This window comes from Chelonus insularis, unplaced genomic scaffold, assembly GCF_013357705.1.
Source record: "Chelonus insularis isolate UGA/USDA-ARS -01 unplaced genomic scaffold, ASM1335770v1 contig_131_pilon, whole genome shotgun sequence".
In the NCBI taxonomy this organism is placed as follows: domain Eukaryota; kingdom Metazoa; phylum Arthropoda; class Insecta; order Hymenoptera; family Braconidae; genus Chelonus; species Chelonus insularis.
In genome coordinates, this window is record NW_023276372.1 from 441,125 (window position 1) to 460,966 (window position 19,842).

A 19,842-nucleotide genomic window follows, 5' to 3' on the forward strand; every position below is an offset into this window, starting at 1 on the left:
TCTCATTATCTATTTGAATTAATTCCACATTCGTATTATCCGTAGTGGCCGCAAGTAATGCGGCCGGGGCTAGAGGTTAGTTACTACCAGAATGCTTTTGATCAGAACCGACATCACTACCACTTGAACTTAGAGTCATATTGCTTTCATATGGATCCATTGATGACTGTACTGACATGCTACGCCCATGCTTTCTCACTCTGTAAGGAGATAGTTTTCCAACGTCGACACTGGTGGGGTCTGCCTGCAACAATCGTCTAGTCAAGTCGATTTCACACCTGAACCAAAATTTTACATCAGCATTGCTATTAAATTTTACATCCACTAATTACACACCTGATAGGCCAATGAATTCATTATGGTTTCATGAGGGACTAGACCTAATGGATTTACTTCTTTCATTAACATTGTCGCTGGAATTTTATGAAATTGTATATACTCAAGGAAGTTTCCAATGACATCTTGTAGAGTAGTATTAGGATTGCTGTCGCAGAATTTTTTACTCCACATAAGAGCTGCCTATAATTAAACAGTATAATAAAAATAATGAATGATAATATTCAATTATACTTATAACTTAAATTGTTACTTGAAATTTAGTAAATTCATCTGCTCTCAGTTCTTCTCTTGCTAAAATTAATCTAACAACATGCTGTGGAAGTAAGGTAAAAGAGCCAAGATTCAAAACTTCGTTTCCATGTTCATCAACAAATTCTAAAACCTAAAATATAAATAAAGTGATTATCAATTTTTTTTTTAATTCAATAAATAATTCACTACTTTTTAAAATCAAGTTTACAATTCAAAATATTCCTAATTTTTACCTTTTGAACAAGTGATTTCGTACATTTATATTGAATGTATCGTTCGGCAGATGCTAATAGAGCACATACTGTATCAACAGTAATACAACATTGAACAAAACCAGCACAAGCTTTTCTTAATTCATCCAATCCATAGTAATCGGCAGCGTTCATGACTCCTAATAATAAAATTATTCAAAATAAATTTTATAACTATTGACAATAAATTTTATAAATATTTTACATTACCTAACAATGTTCTTGGTTGTAAAGTGACACATCCTGTATGAATGTATTCGATAAGCTGACGGAAAACATCTGGCTCAAACTCCTCGATAATAAGCGTTTGATGTTGATTAGGTTGAGGCTTTGTAATTAAAAAAAAGTTAAAATTACCAACACAATATCGGATTATAATCGTATAGATTTTTCTACAAAAAAATTATTCACACTGAAATGAAATACAATAAATGTCAATCGATAAATAAATTAAATGAATTAAATTGAGAAAATTTATTATTTAATCATTATAATATAATGCACGTGCTAAACATTGAATTAAATTCACTCATGTTCGATTGAGTAATTGTTAGGGTGAACAGAAAAATGATTAATATTTATAATTTTATTATTAAATAGTCAATATGAAACTATTTCCTATATTTAATATCATTTTGATATTTTAAAAAAAAAATATCCATACATGTCTATTCGTATGGACGAATAATGAAAGTGAGAATAAATCAACGCATCAGTGGAACAAAAAGTCTTAAGTCAGACGAATATTTCTACAAAGCCTTATAAAGGTATGCCACACTAGACTCAACATAGATGATAAAATTCCAAAAATAATTCTTCAATTTTGCATGCATAGTTTTGCACTACGCATGTTCAGATCAATATCAGCCAATTTATATTATTATACAAAAGTGAAAAATAGAGTTGACATTCGTGTAAGAAAAAGTACCTCTTGTATGGGAGCCAGCTGCTGAGTGAACCCTGAACGCTAAAGCCACATAATAAATGTACTCTTACTATATGATTGATATTTCAATATTTCATTTGTCAAGTTTATTATTAAAAAATAATTTTGATTAATTTCAATCTTGGACAAATAATTTTCAAATTGATTATAATTCAATGTTGAAAAAATATAAAATCTATTTAGGCTGTTCAAGTATTTATAAAATTCATAACATCGATAACCTATTATCGTAAAATAATAAAATTCTAAATTGTTATAAAGATTTGAAAAAAAAAAAATAAAAATTTACCTGTTGCGCTGCATTTTGTAAATTTAATAACGGCTCCGAACTACGTTTGAATAAAAATCTTAGTTTGTCTTTCTGCGGTTCCTTTTTCCGTTGTGGACTAGGTTGTTGATAAAGCATTTTATGGAACACTCTGTAATTAAAATTAATGAATTATTATCGATTGAATAAATAGTCAACTAAAATAGATAACTCATGGCATCTTAAATAAATAAGTTGAAAAATAAATAAAGCGTTATGATTAATTCTATAGATAAAGAAGGGTGCATAATTTATTAATATAGTAAGGATATTTTTTTGATGAAATTCTTTACAATTGTTTCTACAAACTTTACGAACCTGCTCCTTGCAGCGAGAACAGCCTTCACCGCACATACCGGTTCCCTAGTTTCTCCAACAAGAAAGGTCACATCACAAAGCTCGGGCATGCTCGCCAGGAATTTCATATCTTCAGCAAGACCCGTTCTATTTTCGAAGGTCGAATAATCTGGCTCGTCAGCCACTCCCATCACGCCCAGGCCAACCCCCGATCCCGAAGCTTCAGGCATTGAGCTTGCGTTGTCCTAAAATCATTTAATTCAATGTAGTAAAAGAAAGTATTTATACAATATCTTGTTTAAAAATGACTGATAGATGCTGATCAATATGGTTTATCTTTTGAGAAAAATGGAATTATTGAAGTATTTTTGATCTTTCAATTATTCGAAATAGTACGCAGGTGCAAATAAAGTTCAAGGTCGAATTATCTGTTCACTTGAAAACAATTGATCAGATTAAATGTCAAAAAGCACACTTCATTTTATGTACATAAAATCGATAACAAAAATTTTGATGTCATTTAATGTTAGTTTTTTTTTAATTTGTCATTATCCACTTATCAGATTCGATTAAGTTATAATTTGATGAAAATAAAAATGTGATATTGAAATAGTAATTAATACTAATGATGAAAGAAATTAAATGATTTTTATTCATGATAAAAAATAATTATGGAAAAAAAGAATGATTATTTATGATTTAACAAAAAGGAATTTACCTGTTGCTCGAATTCTGGAGCTTCTTCGCTTGCCGGGCTACTTTTCCCACGGAAGAACACTTTACCGTAATTTTAATGTTCTATAGGGATCTGAATAATAACATATTGACAAAAAAAATAGTTAGCAAACACTTTGTTACTTGTCAAAATCACAAGTTATTAACGTTAAGCATACAATAACTTTGAAATAGAGATTCTGTAAAATTCTTCTTAACATACGCGCAGGATCAAATTTTTAAAGAATGAAATTATATTATTTATGATAAAATTATTGGGACTTTTAATTCATTTATTTTTTTATTTATTTATTTTAAGAATTTTCTTATTTAACACTTACAATATTGTGATAATTCGAATTTCTTTCACAACTAAAACTGTTAAACAACACTCAAAATTTGTTTAATGGCATTCAAGAAACGTATACTCTCAAGAGTAATAATAATTTTAAAAATTTAAAAAGATTCAACAGTTTATTCCTAAATGAATGAAATAGATCACGTAAGTTTTAAGTGTTGCCCCCCAAAAAGTTACTCTATACGTTCACACTCGTTGACGTCCAAGGTTTATCTATGAACAGGTCGATCCATGAATGGAAATGCTTGTGAGCTTTCCACCAGGGTGTTTTTCCTACTTCTACTTGCACTTGGACTCTCTAGAATTTCCACTCGATATTTCATTTCAGTTAAACCGCATGCGCAACCCGCGAGCTTTCTCTTCTATCCGAATGTATAAATTCTTGTCACGATTTCTATTTAATAAATTCAGAAAATTTTCATATATTTTCCATTTTTAATTTGAATTTCTTATTCCATTATTTAATTCTTATTGTTGTAATTTTACTAAAAAAATAAAATAAAGGAATGATTAAGAAAGAAGAGACTGACAATAAAAACAAATCATTATACTGACCTCATTCTATGAACACGTCATAGATGGAATTAGGTCATCCCCAACCAATAAACTATCTTTCTCATCCCCTATCCATCTTTACTTAAGCTTCTAAATACAAAAGGGTTAATAAATAATGCTATATATTATATTACAAAAAATCGATTGATATTTTTGACGTTATAAAATCTTTTAATAAAATAGAAGAATTGTATAAATGATAAATTAGTTTTAAGATTTCAAAGAAGAAAAATTTAGTTTTAATATTATACCTGAAATCTAACAAGATACTCATTTATTACGTGTCTTTTCTATCAATTGTTGAATTCCTTATCTTTCTTATAAGATCGATAATACGTGGAACCGCAACAAGTTGGTATTTTATCTTATTTTCAATCGAGGAATGAATTTTTATTTTTTCAAACGAATTTTACTGAGTATAAAAAAAAATAAGAAATTTTTTAGGATTAATTTGGTCAAATCTATTGTAATTTTTCAATATAAATTACATAACAAATATTCTTGGATAAATATTAACAAAAATAAAGTTTGAATTATTATTAAACGATTTTTCATTACAATAAAATGAATTAGTTAATAATATATAAATTTATAATAATAATAATAATAACAAATTTAAATGATTAAACTTTTACCTAATGCTATGAGTACTGCAAAAATATTTGATAGCGGAATATCTTAGAATGCAAGTCGCTTATCCTAGACCGGAAGTTCTACGCTTGCGTGAGAATAACGAACGATTTCATTCTGTTTTTATGACAAATCTACGTAAACTTTCGCTGTAATTAACTTTGATGTAAAAATAAGAATTGAGTTTATTTCAATACATATATTGGGCTGTAAATAAATTGTAATTTCAATTGTTTCAGTCTCTGTACAGATAAAGAAAAAAAAAATATTAAGAATCAAAAGCATTCAAAAAATCATACGAATGGAGGTTTTTTCATAAAGCTGGACCGACTTTTTAACATAAAACAACATCGATTTATTTAACATAAATGCTCGCATATTATCATGATTTAAATTTATAAGTATTATTATGATATTTATGATAATAATATTCACATATACATGAAATAAGGCACATTTGATATTACAATTATTAAATGTCACATATCGCAAATAAATTGAGCGTTATGTCATTTCGTATGTTACTTTTTTCTTTGTTTAATATCTTAGGATATGCTACATCTTCACCATGTTTATAAAATGTTATATGTAGTGTATATATTATTTATATACATGTCTAATGAGTTTTTTATTTATATACTTCTGGATTAGAGTAACGTTGCTTATTTAACAATCGCTCATAATATAATACATCATGCAACATTTTCATTCATGCCCATAAGTTCTTCAAAAAAAAAAAAAAGAAATAATATTACTCGATCACGTAGTACATTATTCATTATTACAATTTTTTATAATTAGTCTCTTCAGAAATTACTTAAATAATTATAAAATTCTTTCGTTTTCTAAAATTGAAATTTTCATAATCATCGATCTTGTAACAAACTTATTGAATATATACGCTCTTGGACATCTTACATGATATTATTTTCTGATATATTTTTACGTACCAATAAATGCCATTCATTCACACTAACTGTATCGATTTAAAGCTATTGGCACACGAGACGTTGTAAATTCGGGCTTTTTTCCACTCGATACAGTCAATTAACTCTTTAATCATTCTATCAAATTACGCAGATCCCATTCGTATTTAGTATTACTCTAGTACGTGTAAAATAATCTCAATAACTGAATTTTTAAAAAAATTTTCTCCATTTTTTTTTCTAGTTATTTTACATTCTTTTCTCTATTTTATTTTGATTATTTATAATTTACTAAATTTATTTCTAATTTATTTGAATAAACTGGCATTAAGTGCGATAAATTCACACAAATATACAATATAATTGTAGAATGTAATTTCTTAATGTACTTGATTCATTTATTTCAATAATTATTTATCGATTATCTATTTATGTTTATTAAAAAAATTTTTTTCAAGTACATGCATTTCATAATAATAACCACAGTTTGATAATAAAAAAGGCATTAAACGAGATAAACAAAACGTCGAATGTTTTGATAGTGTAATTTTTATAATTGCAACTTTCCAGGCGCATAATTCCGTCATTGAAATAATTCTTAATATGATATGGTTATTTAAATGGTTTACTACGGCATCTATAAACGTTTATACTGATACTTGACGAAAAAACATGCGCACAATAAAATATTAATAATTACATTAAAAACTGGTTGACAGTCGACAGTTCATTTATCTATAATTCTTTAATAGAAAAAATTTGCCTTTCTGGTTATCAATTGTTCTAAAAATTCATTATTTTTTATCTACTTAATAAAGTTATATTTTTTTTTTATCAGACGACTTATTGTTGTTTATCAATATAATATTTACATAACTTTCATCTGTGCGTACATGAGTAGGCCGTGCCTGGAGTTCACTTGCTTTCAAATTCAGTTTATATTTTTATTGAGTCAGAAAATTTATAATTCCTATATTAATGATCGAATAATAATTCTAAATGTCAATCAAATTGTCAAAATACAAGCTAATATAGTCTATTCATTTTTTTTTTCTATATATAATTTTATTTAACAATTACGGTATTATAATAATCAGACGAGGAATGTTGATGATATAAACATCTGTAAATGCTATCAGTCGATGTGACTTTTTGGGCCATAACGATGATGTATGATCCTCGATCTTATTCGTTTAGAAATGTGATTTGAAGATTGGCGATGCGAGGATACTCGATATCACAATTTTGATGGAACATAATTTTCAAGAGACCACTTTTGTCTCACTGCTGTCGGCGAACACTCTTCCATTAATATTCGTTGTTTATTAGCCGTTATTGCCATGCATTTATCACTGCTTCCATGTCTGATTTGTTTCGTCTAGAAAAAAAATGAGTATTAATTTAAAATATAATACAAAATTATAAAAAATTTTCATTAATTGAAAGAAAGTTTTTTGTTATAAATTATGATGATTCACTATGTTAAGGAAATTTTTTGTTCAATGATAGTTAAAAATCATTTCAATGAAAAAATTTTACCTGAGGATTATAAATCCATTGTTGATTTCCTTTACTTCCATGACAAGGATATAAAATAACATCAGTTCCACTGTAATCTAAGCAGGATTCATCACGACGTATTTCCCCAGTTTTACTTAGCATCCAATACTATGAAAATAGCATTAAATTTTTTGATTAAATATTCTATAATAATATTCTAATGATTATAATAATAGTAATGATTGATCATGCAACATGCAATTTCCCATGGTGATTGGAGTAAAAATTTTATTGAAATATTACAAATTTTTAATGATATTCACATTTACATTTAAACGAATATTGATGATACTTTTGATAATCAAGATAAATTAATGGATGGGTCAATGAAATACTTCATGTTTCATCATTGAATCAAATACCCTGACGCAACTATGACCGCTGAGAGTCAGTTAATGAGCATCAGACGTCAATAACTGCTTTCTGTGACCCTTGAAATCGTACTGGTCTCTACCTAGTCAAGAGATTCAACGCGACTCTAATTGGATTAATTCATCTCGAATAGTTTTGTTCATAATATCCAATTATATGTACTTATCGGGTCTTTCACGTGGATATTTGTTCAATAAAATAAACTATTCTTTGAATTTTTCACAAGTATTTACTGTTTTTTGCTGGTTTTAAATTACCATATATTTAATTCAAATTTCGCTACAGAAAATAGAATGCACGTCAGTAAAAAAATTCAAAGAATTATTTATCTGTTTGATATTTACAATATTTGCCAACAATTGTTTATTTATTCATCGAAAGAGAAAAAAACAGCTTGCAATATCAAACTGATGAAAGTAAATATTCAAGGATTTTTGTTCAGCTTTATGACAAACGTATTAGTTATATGAAATTCTAACAAGTTACAAAAAATAAGTCAAAAAAAAGTCTGTTTGAATTTTTATGGAATTGATGCAATTCGGTTATAGGGGGAAAAAGTTGCTCAAAAAAGTTCTCTATATTTGTGGATAAATGATAAAGTTATTTGCTGGTAAAAAAAAAAGTTAGATTGGACTGTCGATTACTATTACAAAATGAATTGCTATTTTACATAATAAATAAATTATTTATTCAACGAAAAAAAGAAATATTGGCAACTGTCAGACAATAAAATATCCATTTTGTCTTTAACATAGATTAATTGATAAACTTTAAGATAATTATTAATATTCAGAGACAAATTTAGCAACATTGTATTACGTGTTACTCAGTAGGTGGTCTTGTTCGTCAGTCAGACAATTAATTCAAGGATGCGTCGCGATTAAAAATAATACTGAGAGATAATCCTAAAGGCGACTATGTTCGTGTTACTAGGAATTAATGAGAACTCAAATCTGATAAGAGTTGTTACTGATTACAGTTGAATAGACAAGAATTAACATGATTTAGCTAGTAATTTACAAAGTGCTCGACTCCAAGCTTCACAAAAGCGTTCAAAAGAGTATTACCCACTACCAGTTAGAAAAATAAACAGTTATAAAAAATCGATTAGTGTAATTAAAATAAATGAAGCAAGCATTTATATCCTTATGCTAAATTTATTAAAACCAACTCCCGACCAACTTTGATACTAAAACTAAAGTTTTATTTAAATTAAAATCTAAGACGTTAGTTTTCATTATTTTTAAATTATATATTCACAACCGAAATTCTTTAAGTAATTAAAGTACTGTAAAAAAAAAAATTACTTATAAAGTTAAGAAAAACTTATTTTTAGGAAACTCTATTTATCATTATAGTAAATAATAAGCAAATATATTGTATCTTTGAAAAATAAATTTATTATTTATAAAAAAAAGTTATTAAAAATTAGTAAAGTTTATTTATAATAATTCTGATGACAGGAAGTTCAAAGATTTTATGATGTACAAAAGAAATGAATTTTCTTCTATACTAAGCTTTAATAGTTAGAAAGTCATAAGAAAATTTTAAAGTTATTAAATTTTTTTTTCTAAAAATAAATTTTTCACTAAGTAGGATGTTAAATAATTATTCCGATTACCCGCAAAATTATTTTAAGTAACTTTTAATAAAATTTTTGTCTTGGACGTGCAGTTTATACCTGATTTCCGCCTTGACGATGACAAGGCCACAGCCCTACTGGCTGATGAAGATCTTCCGGTTTTCCTGACGAGTCTATACACACGTCTTTATTGAGGTGTCTTATCTGCATTAAAATTACGCATAATAAAATTACCGAATGTAATCCATCAAATCGAGAATTTAACATCTATTTATCGCTATTACGAGTTTATTCCGTTCTCGATCAATTTTGAAGATACACAAAATAAATCAATAAAAACTTAATGATATTCAACCTTATAAGGTCAGACGGGAGTTAGTTTCACATTAAAATAAAGCACACATAAGGCGGTTTGGTGACCTAAAAAAAATGCTTGGTAAGTCTTTATTGTACCTGATTGCCGCCTTGACGATGGCATGGATATAACCCGACTCGTTTGTGTAAATCAGACTTACGAGCTGGTGAATCCAAACAGGTACCACCACCCTCTCCAAGATTTCGGATCTATTGTAATTAGTATTATCATTCTATGCTATTTATTTATTCAAAGTAAATTTCTTTGTATTTCAATCAATTAGTGATAAATATTTACTAATTATTTAAACTCTTCGTAACTCAATTTATATAATTCAGAATGTCCTTTGAAAATTTAATAAATAAACTTTGAAATACATAATTAATAAATATTTATCGAAACTATAAACTTTATGAACCTTAAACTAAATAACTAGAATATAGATTTTTATGTCAAACTTGTGTTCCCACTGAAATAAAAAACTTGTAAATTAGTTGGCAGGTTCTTTGGTAATAAATAAAATATAAAAAAATAATATTGTCAATCTGCAAATGAAAATAATAACGAGTAATGAAATAGCAGCGTATTCACAAAATTAATAATCAATGAGGCTGGATTAATAGTGATAAAATATAGTATAATGCAATAAATAATATATAAGTTGCACGCATAACATTTAAAAGAAGGTGTAGTCAGCAACTCTTGATTTCTGTGAACGTTAAAAATTTTGCACACGTCGCAGTCTCGTTCTACGATCACCAACTACATTCTCCGGTCCTCTCTAGTGATGTTGAGACTGGAATAAAAACTATGATTCATCGACCATACTCCTCGGCAGTGATGAAGTTCTACAGGTCTAGTCTCGGTACGTTCTCGGTGAATTAGCTGAAGAGAAAAAGTGAATTAAAATGAACTGGAGGCTTTCATTTGCAGATGGAGATTATTAATGAGCATATATATGGTTGCTCATCCTGCATATGGCGCGATGGAAAAAGAATTGATTAAAGTTGATTGGAATGCTTTGAATTCCCGATTTAATTCCTGTCATTGATAATAAAGCTATGATTATTTAGTATTCATAAATATTCATTAATTAATAAATTTATAATGCTATAACGGGTGTTATGAATTACTCAACTGTCTACCGTAGATTTAAAAATGCTATTAAAACATTTTATTTTTATTTACTTCAAGTATATAAATGTGTACAGAAAATGAATTTAAATAACTTCCTAGAAATCCGGAAATCATATTCACCGAACATTGTCGAGATTGTTATGTAGCCAAAATTATTCATGTTACTTCATACACATATCCTACACACTCTTTAACTTACTCTGTTAAATATAAATTCTCCTGCAAGTCCTACACCTACGTGATTTAGACGAGCTTGGAGAAAAAAGAAAATTACTTGCAAAGAGGAAAAAAAATCACCAGTAGAGTGTAGTTTTCCGTACACATAAAAAAGCAATGTGGAAAAAACATAGGTTTTTAGATTCACCCGCCCGTGATAAAATAATTATTACGCCACAATATTCAAATAAATTTGTAGTCTTTCAGAAATCCAATTTTCTTCTTTTAAAAAAATATATTAAAAATTTTTGTCTTTTACAAATATTACAATAATTTATTGTCGAAAATGACATTAATATTATTGATTATATTTTTAGTAATTTAATCATTTTTCATTTACTATTATATTGTTTCAAAAGATTTTTCATTGGGGAATAACAACACGTACAAAATCAAAAATCTATCTAACTTTACCTTCATTGAGTGTCATATTTACTGCTTTGATATAAATTCAGTCTCCTGGTCTCACATTTACAAGAAAAGCTTCCAGTTCAGAAATCCTATACCTTTTCACTGTATAATAACAAGTCAAAATACGGTGAACATTATTGTAGTTTACGTTTGATAACTTATTCCTTTATACTTTCTCCTAGAGTTAACTCCATCATTTAATGTATTTCATTAGTATTATAATCGATGAAACAATAAACTGAAAAGATAAAGCTTACCTCGCCTGAAGCGACAGCTTCTCCTGGAATAAACAGTTCAGGATACACATTGTCTAAGTACCACTTGAAAGACTTGCAGCCAAGTTTCTTCCTTAAAGCCTTGCGCTCTGACACATCTCCATAATTTCCCTGTTGGAACATAAAACCGTAAGTTTACGAGGATGTCTTAAAGAGCATAAAAAAATTCACTACAAAGTTTGAAAAGAAAAAAAAAATAATCACAAGATAAAATAGCGAAAGAAAAAAGAATTACCTTATCCTGACCTATTCGTTGATAGTAGTATTGAGCATATTCGTCCAGCCATACTTCACTTAATCTTATGCTATTTCTCTTGAGCACGTTCACTCCACTTCGCCACTTGTATGGAGAACGTTTTCTAAAGATGTGACCGACGTGTGAGCATGGTACTATCTCCAACGTACCTACAGAATAAGTATAATTATTGAAAATAATTTAATTAAAAAACATTTTAATAAATTGAGATAAATATTCAATTTATGTTATACATTATATTACTTCACAAGCTTCAGTACTTGGTTCTACTAATCGACATTTTTTACTTGTTTCTTACAGGTATCAAAATATTTGTCATTCAACTTTTCACAGGTGTTAAAGATGAAATTAATATTAATATACGAATTTGAAAGAAAAGAAAATGCTGAGTAAACACGTTTAAATGAATATTATCATTGAACAGAAGAATAGATGATGTCTTTTCTCAATGGAATTGAGGTTGAAATGCTCCTTCGAGGAGTAAAATTAAATTGAATATTACATGACAATGAAAAACGATAGGAAATTGTTCAAACCTCCACACATCCAAGTTTTGAATGACAGTTCGAGATTCTCGCCTCCCCAGATGTCGAAACCACTGTCATAGGTTCCTAGTCTCTCGAAGAAGGCGCGGTCGATTGAAAATAGACCACCTGCCATAGTAGGTGACCAAACAGGCTCAGCAGGATTTTTATGCCTCTTCTTTTCACGCTCCGGCACCGCATGCCAGTTGAACTTGTTGAATAAATATTCAAGTTATTATTTATTATTTTTGTTTTATTTAGATTAAATTTATTATAAAACTTTTATTAGTTATAATTATCCATCAAAATCAACTCCTGATAAGTCTGCTAATTACATCCAGAAACTTTTGTTTGACGTTCAATCATTAACTCTAGTTTTTATTATATAATGAAAGTTTTAATATAACTCATTAGTGTATTTAATTTTTTAAAATATCCAAACAAACAATGTATAAAAAAAATTAATAATAAAGAACTGAAAATTTAACAAATACATTTAATTAAAATTTAAGAGAAATGATATTTAGGTTATTACAATATTTATTTGAAAACTCATAATGTAAACTTAAAATAAATTTATTATCGATCAAATGAGAATTTTCAATATTGATGAAATATAATCAAATATTTATGTAATTAAAAAGTTTAAATATATATTAATTTATTTTTTCTCATTAAAACATGCAGGAAGAACTTTTTTTTAATTCAGTTAATTAACTATTTCATTACCTGTAAATTCCAATCAAATCCACCAACATTAACACCACCAGAATCTCTCCAGTGGTACTCTAATGTCGTATCATCAATCACATCAATCACTGGACATACGACAGTAGTTGGATCTCGAGCAATTCGATCTAAAAGAGGCTCCAACCATCCTTCTGTACATTCACAATGACTATCTAGATAGGTTAGTACTGGTGCAGTTGCTGCCGCAGCTCCAAGAAGTCTTGCACGAATTAATCCTTCTCTTTTGGAAGCTCTGATGATTTTTACTTTAGGATAATTCATCATGTAATCCAATAATTGCCTTTTTAAATGAGCTGTAAAATATAATGAGCTATATTGAATTAAATGAATATAACACTATAATATTAATTAAATTTTAGGTGCAGAAATGAACGGAATCACAATGATTTCCCAGGTGAGCCAGTGGAAATATTTCAACTCGTAAGCCAAGATCAAGATTTACGTTCCTACGGAATGGAATAGTGATAAAGGATTATAATTAGTACCACTGATGATTAATTTTGTGGTTTTAATATCCAAATTTCAGTTGATAAATGACACCATGATAGGAAAATTGATTTTCATTTAACTACTTGTGTATAAATCTCTTTATTATTGAAAACTAATTTCATAATTAAAGTTAATGGATAGTTGCTATAGTTGATGTGGAATATCTTAAAAATCATAACGGGCTCCATCTTTGGGCTATCCAGTCTCTGTCTTCCAGCTACTTCCATTAGTTTTTCTTTCGATAATAAATATGAAAGAATATAAGACAATCTCATAAGCTATGATTAAGATTAACACAATGAGAGGATAGAATAACGTTTGAGAATAGTAATGAGATCTATTAATAATTTATACGAGTAGCGAGCTTTATGAGCTTTCGAAATACTTAATCCTGATAGCAATACTGTTACGGATTACTTGAATATATAGATACGAATGTAGATGGATATGTCTGAAAATAGAATGCTTCATTACTTAGATTAAAATGTCGTAAATTCTGTAGTTCATAAAGTGGGATTTAATTAATAACTGTAGGCTCGGCGTTGTGTACATCAAAGACTGACGTGGAAGGCTAAGGCGTAATATGTCGAGGTAAGAGATGTGTGACGATGAAGATGAACATTGTCGATAAAATAATGGTATCGATGGTCGGGTAGAGTAATGAAGTCTATAGCGTGATCAGACATGATGATAATGTAATGTAATGGCTCACGTGTTCTATTTGACCCACGTGAAGCTCGGTTAGCTCTTTTACTAGGGTATGGTTCACAGTCCCTACACTAGGACGACGCTAAGTATGTTTATGAGACTCCCTTCCGGGAATGCTTATCACGGAACTTCCGAAAGCAAAGGAAGCATAGTTGATGACCCTTTTCCAACGACATCTCCATGATGCACTCCACTGGTTCAATCTCAGAATATCCTTTGTTTTATTACACAGCAGCTTGTCTGAATGATAATGAAACCCATGCAATTAAACTGTACCCTTGTCCTTTCTTCTATTATTACGTTTTCTTCGGAGATACAGATAAGCCACGAGTTATGAGCATTTGTTAAATTGTGCTGATATGATGTAGACGACTAAAGCCAACTTGATTAAATAGACGAGCTTTGAAATTTTTCTTTTTCTATTTTAATTATCCAGTGAAAAAGTATTTGTAATTTATGAAACTATTAAATGTTATGATATTGATAAAATTAATGACAATTAATGAATAGCAGTGATTTAATAATTACTTACGCATATCGGAGAAATCATCTACAAGGATAATTTCTTGGATAAGATGTTCTGGTGATCTGTCTAAAACAGAATGAACTGTTCTGAGCAGCACAGACCAAGCTTCATTGTGGAAACAAATAATAACAGCGGTGGGTGGTAAATCTTCTCTGTATCTTCCAGGCTGTTTGCACCTGAAAATAAAGTAGTTTGATAACTTGGCTTTTATTCATTTTTACATAATACAACTTTATTTACTCAACATCTTAAATATTAATTTCATAAATTTAATGTTGTGTAAAAAACAAATATATATTCTTTGTTGTTCTATTATCTTTTCGTATCCTATTGAATTTGATGCTGACGTTATCATGTCAAAAAGTACTTTAGTTAAATAGATAATTACACGCTAACTCTAGATACGCTTTTCATTATGTGTATATATATATTTACTATTGTGTTGGATTATTTGTATAAAACTAGAACAAACTTTAAATCAACTCTATGAATGGAGAGGAAACTTTATTCTGATATCATAATTAATGGACCTAACCGTAAAGTCATCTAGCAGTGTCTAAACTTTTCCTATCACTTTCCACCTTGTTGATCGACCTAGCGTACATGTCAGCTGAAAATAGAGAAACCAAAATTATACTTAATTGTAACAGTGATAGCCACTACTTGACAATGGTTGTTAAGTTTGATATCCGAATGCTTTCATGCTTTTATCCAATGTCGAAGAGTGGATAATATCAACCCTGAAAGTCAATCGACCAGAAACGATTCAAGTTACTTGCTTCCCAACGATTGCACTTCATTCACTTCCTTCCACTTTATCTTTTATCTTGCGTTAAATGCTATCATGCCTCTATCATTAACCTTTTAATCATCCAAGATTCATTATAAATTTTATATTTCGATCAGTCTTGCAGGTCAATTTTCTCTTCATCTTACATTATTATGATGACTTTAATAACACCCTTAAACTAGATAGTTAAGATGAAAAAAAATCCAAAGGATATTCATGTTTATTTTAAGGATAATTTTACAGATGAATAATAAATGAACGAATTTAAAAAAAATAATTTGTTATTTGATTGGATGATGGTTAAAATATATTTTGTAGTAATTTAACACAACAGTGACTTGTTAAATTTCAATTGAACTATTGGTTGCGACGTGAAATTAAAGTACTGGACCCCATAAGGGTAGTACGGTATTACTTGCAGTTGGAAGACAGCCAAGTTACTGTGCTTATTGGTTGACTGTCTTCCTATAACATTTCTAGATTCAGAATCTTCGACAGCAGTGAACGGGTTCGAACGCTAAGGGGACATACCAACTATTCTCTTTACGTGAATCGTATCACGAGATCTCGAACTTAATGGACATCGGAATGGGTACACGAAGAACTGCCAGACGTGCAAAGATGGTTCGATTCTCTTGGTAGATGTGCCTCTTTCCTTCTCTCGATGAATAAAGTCACTATGAAACTTTAGATCTGCGGTGTAAACTTTGTTATTTTGTCCAAGTTGGCGACAAGATTTAGTTCTTGTTTCAATCGTGTTCTTCAGTTTAAATAAGAAAAGTCTTCTTTTAATTTTATTTTTTAATGTTTACTAAAAGCGTAAAATTTTTTTTTAATCTTAAAATTTTTCGAACAAAGTTACCAACAACTGTACTGCACGAAGTCCACGAATTAATTGGAGCTCGTGATTAGTAGCTCCTGAGGAATTACGACGATCCGTGACTTTGATTAATAACTTTCGTTGCCAACTTTCAAGCAGAAGATTAATATCCACAAACCCAAAGGGCCTATGAAAAGGTGGAAGAGTCGAGAAAACTGAGAAAGTGATGTAGAAGAAGCGTAAAGCAATTACAAGAAAGTTCCAACGTTACCTACGAAGAGGTTTGTCGTTGTTGGATTATTCACTTCAAGGGTTACGAAATTTCACTACTGAAGAATTTAGATTCTTAGAGATTGTAAACCTACTGACTCTTAGCTCACTACTGCTGAATTAGCTGTTCAAGTCGTTACTCTCCACTGAACTGCAACTTTGCAACTAACTACTACACCAACGTTGCTATTTTATTGCCGATGTAAAGTCAAATCTCATCACCAAATTCCTCATCATTTCTCAAATTACTTTGAAATCGTAATTTTCACAGTTGTTAATTGAAAAAGAAGCGTTATAGTACTAACTGATCAACATTTCAATTATAAATCAAAATGACGATATAAATTTACTGTTGTGCAAAATACCTTTAGAGTTATCCATTTTATTCCTATAATGAAGATTAAATAAAGCTTACCATCATACTGGAAGCTTAATATGTATTCAAATAATTAAACAACATTTTATACTTTTAGTAATAATTCCTTTTTATCACAAGTTTATATTGCACCTATTTTATGATGTATTATGAATAATGAAATATTGAATTATAATCCAAATATTATGCTAAAATATGATCAATTTTAGAAATATAATTCAAATCTGTAAAAGCAATGTGGATAAACACATTGAAAAAAAAAAGACAGATCAATGAAAAAGATTTTATAATTTATTTAAGCTAATGCAATTTCATAGCTCAGTTAATCTGATACCATATTTTAATTATGACTTTTTATTTTCAAAAAAATAAGCTACTGCTAAATGGAAAAGCATTCCAAAATTATCAAAATTTCCAATAAGATTAATAAACTCTTGAAAAATATGATATATTCAATGACAAATCTTGTTACTTTGGATTTTATAGCGAATTCTGACAAAATTATCAGATTATTAATCCGATTTCATTTAGAGATTATTGAAGAATAGAGAATATTTTTACTGGCATTATTTGAATTATTAACTCTTTGTTTAAATATTCCACTGTAATACAAGTGCTATTGTTCTACAGGTCAGTCACTGTTTTCAGCAAGATTTATTTTAAATAGCAATATGACGAAGCTTCAATTATGCTGCTCGGACATTGCTCATATACACTAATGAACATTAATATACACCATGTTGTCATGTTCAGAGAAGTTGAAGAGGTAAAATACAGCAGGCAAATTCAAAATCATCAACTAAAAAAATATCAAATATTCATTTTAAATTTATAGCAAAAGAAGATAAAAAAATTTGGATTATTTTATAACTTGTATTTAGATGGTGTAATTTTGATCGTAAAACAGGACTAATCGCAAAATTGCATCAATTGCTTTTGGAATTATTTATTGGAATTGAATATCTGTATCGTTTGCAAAATGTCGTCGATCATTTTCATGAATGGTTGCCAGGTCGGAAGTTCGGGCGTCCGTTCGAGTGATTTCAAAGCGTGCGATCGCTCAACGATTTCTCGTGAACGGGTTTTTGAAACGAAAAATAAATGCCGAGTTCACGCTCACGCGCCGCGTGCATCCGGCATTGTGATCGATACCTTTCCCATATGGCGCCGCTTCTCAAATTCTTTTTCTGTTTGATATCCTTTTCATTTCGATATATTTTATTATCAAATTAACAAGAAAGAACTTGTGTGAATAAAATACTTTGAACTAATATAATAAATTATTATTTATGCACATCTTTAAAAAACACTATTCGTGATATAATTCTTTTTTAAAGTTCAAAGGAGTCTGGAATAAAGAATCCTTAATGAATCGAGAAGCGGGTGAAAATTAAAATTTTCTATGAACAGAATAAAGTGATGATAAAAAGACCAAGAAATGACAGAGAATGTCACTTTCTTAGTGTTTTTAAGTTCAAAATGAAAAGTACAATTTTTTACGGTGAAATTCATTATCTTGACAACGTTATACCAAAAAAAATTCTTCATTCAAGCTTTTTTTTTTTTTTGTTTAATTAAAAATATTTTGCTAATGCTCTTAATTGATATGTTTTCTTCCCACTTGGATGAGTACTTCACTAAAGATAATTTCCATTAGTAAACAAATGAGATGACTGAAGATGCTGTCAATTGGAGTAAGATTGATTGATTATCAGAGTGAAATTCACTAGTTATACCTAATTCAAGTCAGACGAGTATTTAGAGTCTATCTGGAAGCAGGTACACATTGCGAATTCGTGCTAATCCAGCTTAGGAGAGCAAGCTTTAGTAGATACCAACGGCGATTCCAGCTCAACTCGTGAACTCAGACAAGTGTCCCATGATCTTCCATGCATATACACCATACATACGCTCTAATACTCTTTGTTAGTCATGCGCTCACTTGCTTTCATGTTAATCGATCGTACAAGTTTGGTACCATACTGAGTTCAAATAACCACCAACGAATTTGTAAACATACGTGTGGTCTGCTTTGTGATTAAAAGCTCTCAAATATGTGCTTACCACATAACAGACTAACGGAAAATATTCAACTATATCCCTTCTATTGAAAATTCTCTTTTTCATTCTAGGATTAATTTCTTTTATGTGGTTCTGGAAGTCGTTTGATGCTCACTTGATTAATTCAACAACTTTCTACTCTTTTATCGATCATTAATTTGAAAAAGATTAAAAAATGTTGAATAAGATGGGAATAAATGAACGGTTTACTTGATGTGAATTAAAAAAGACATTTCCAAAGGTAAATTCGAGTAAATATACCATTCATCCATTGTGAGCAACAGGAAAATTTGTTTTTCTATGCACGACTAAAGTTGGATATTTGCAAATACGTCTACACGATTTCTTATCGAAATTGTTTTTCGTTTGCTTTATTTTCCCTTCATATAATGATAAGTTATTTATATTAAAAATCATATAAATATGTTTTTAAATAAAAAAACTTTTATAAATTCTAATTAATTAAAACTGTCAATTGTCTTGCATACTTGTGTGTCTAAATATTGCTGAGGTGTTAGTTCTTGGCATGAAGTGTAAGTTTGACAATATGGTGCTTCATTGACCTGGCCTCTAATGAGCAGAGAGCTGAGAGCTCCCAGACAAGAGAATCTTCATTTATGACGGCGTCACAAGTTCTCATCTCTTCTATGTCCTCTAAAGAACTTGCATTGCTGATATTATTTCAGACATACTTTTTTTTCATCGCCATTGAATATTAACTCACTCTTTTAGGTTCATTAAAATGTCATAGCAGTAATGAATTTGAATAGCTTTTGAATGTCAAATAAT

At 29.2% G+C, this 19,842-nt stretch overlaps 2 protein-coding genes across 11 annotated transcripts in view; both read right to left on the minus strand.

Annotated features, from left to right (window-relative positions):
* Window positions 1–52: 52 nt before the first annotated feature.
* On the minus strand, window positions 53–4,460 carry gprs (speckle type BTB/POZ protein). Of its 6 annotated transcripts, none has more exons than XM_035093359.1 (10): window positions 3,448–4,460; window positions 3,111–3,200; window positions 2,414–2,637; window positions 2,078–2,207; window positions 1,771–1,809; window positions 1,053–1,170; window positions 825–982; window positions 590–721; window positions 337–519; window positions 53–244 (listed from the first exon to the last, which is right to left on the minus strand). In XM_035093359.1, the coding sequence occupies exons 3-10, from the start codon at window positions 2,620–2,622 to the stop codon at window positions 77–79; spliced, it is 1,137 nt and encodes a 378-aa protein (XP_034949250.1). In that variant the 5' UTR covers window positions 2,623–2,637; window positions 3,111–3,200; window positions 3,448–4,460; the 3' UTR covers window positions 53–76. The 6 variants fall into 6 exon arrangements, with proteins under 6 accessions (XP_034949250.1, XP_034949265.1, XP_034949257.1 ...); XM_035093388.1 differs by having other exon boundaries at window positions 77–240; XM_035093381.1 differs by having other exon boundaries at window positions 77–257.
* Window positions 4,461–5,158: 698 nt separating this feature from the next.
* Window positions 5,159–19,842, minus strand: part of Pgant9 (polypeptide N-acetylgalactosaminyltransferase 9) — a 63,322-nt gene continuing 48,638 nt past the window's right edge. For 4 of the 5 annotated variants that reach the window (XM_035092645.1, XM_035092653.1, XM_035092670.1 and 1 more), the window contains 8 exons: window positions 14,743–14,912; window positions 12,993–13,306; window positions 12,276–12,474; window positions 11,719–11,888; window positions 11,466–11,594; window positions 9,543–9,653; window positions 7,115–7,243; window positions 5,159–6,953 (listed from right to left, as the gene is read on the minus strand). In XM_035092645.1, the coding sequence (XP_034948536.1) occupies window positions 6,813–6,953; window positions 7,115–7,243; window positions 9,543–9,653; window positions 11,466–11,594; window positions 11,719–11,888; window positions 12,276–12,474; window positions 12,993–13,306; window positions 14,743–14,912 (1,363 nt within the window). In that variant the 3' untranslated portion in view covers window positions 5,159–6,812. Of the gene's footprint in view, window positions 6,954–7,114; window positions 7,244–9,188; window positions 9,294–9,542; window positions 9,654–11,465; window positions 11,595–11,718; window positions 11,889–12,275; window positions 12,475–12,992; window positions 13,307–14,742; window positions 14,913–19,842 lie in introns of all 5 variants that reach the window. The other variant, XM_035092679.1, reaches the window with a different exon arrangement.

Bases quoted from the DNA above. Each gene is read 5' to 3' on its own strand.
- gprs (XM_035093359.1), bottom strand. From the start codon at position 2,622: ATGCCTGAAGCTTCGGGATCGGGGGTTGGCCTGGGCGTGATGGGAGTG. The intron at 2,208-2,413 runs GTTCGTAAAGTT...TTTTAATTACAG, and splicing joins GTTCTCGCTGCAAGGAGCAG to AGTGTTCCATAAAATGCTTT. The intron at 722-824 runs GTAAAAATTAGG...TTTATATTTTAG, and splicing joins CGAAATCACTTGTTCAAAAG to GTTTTAGAATTTGTTGATGA.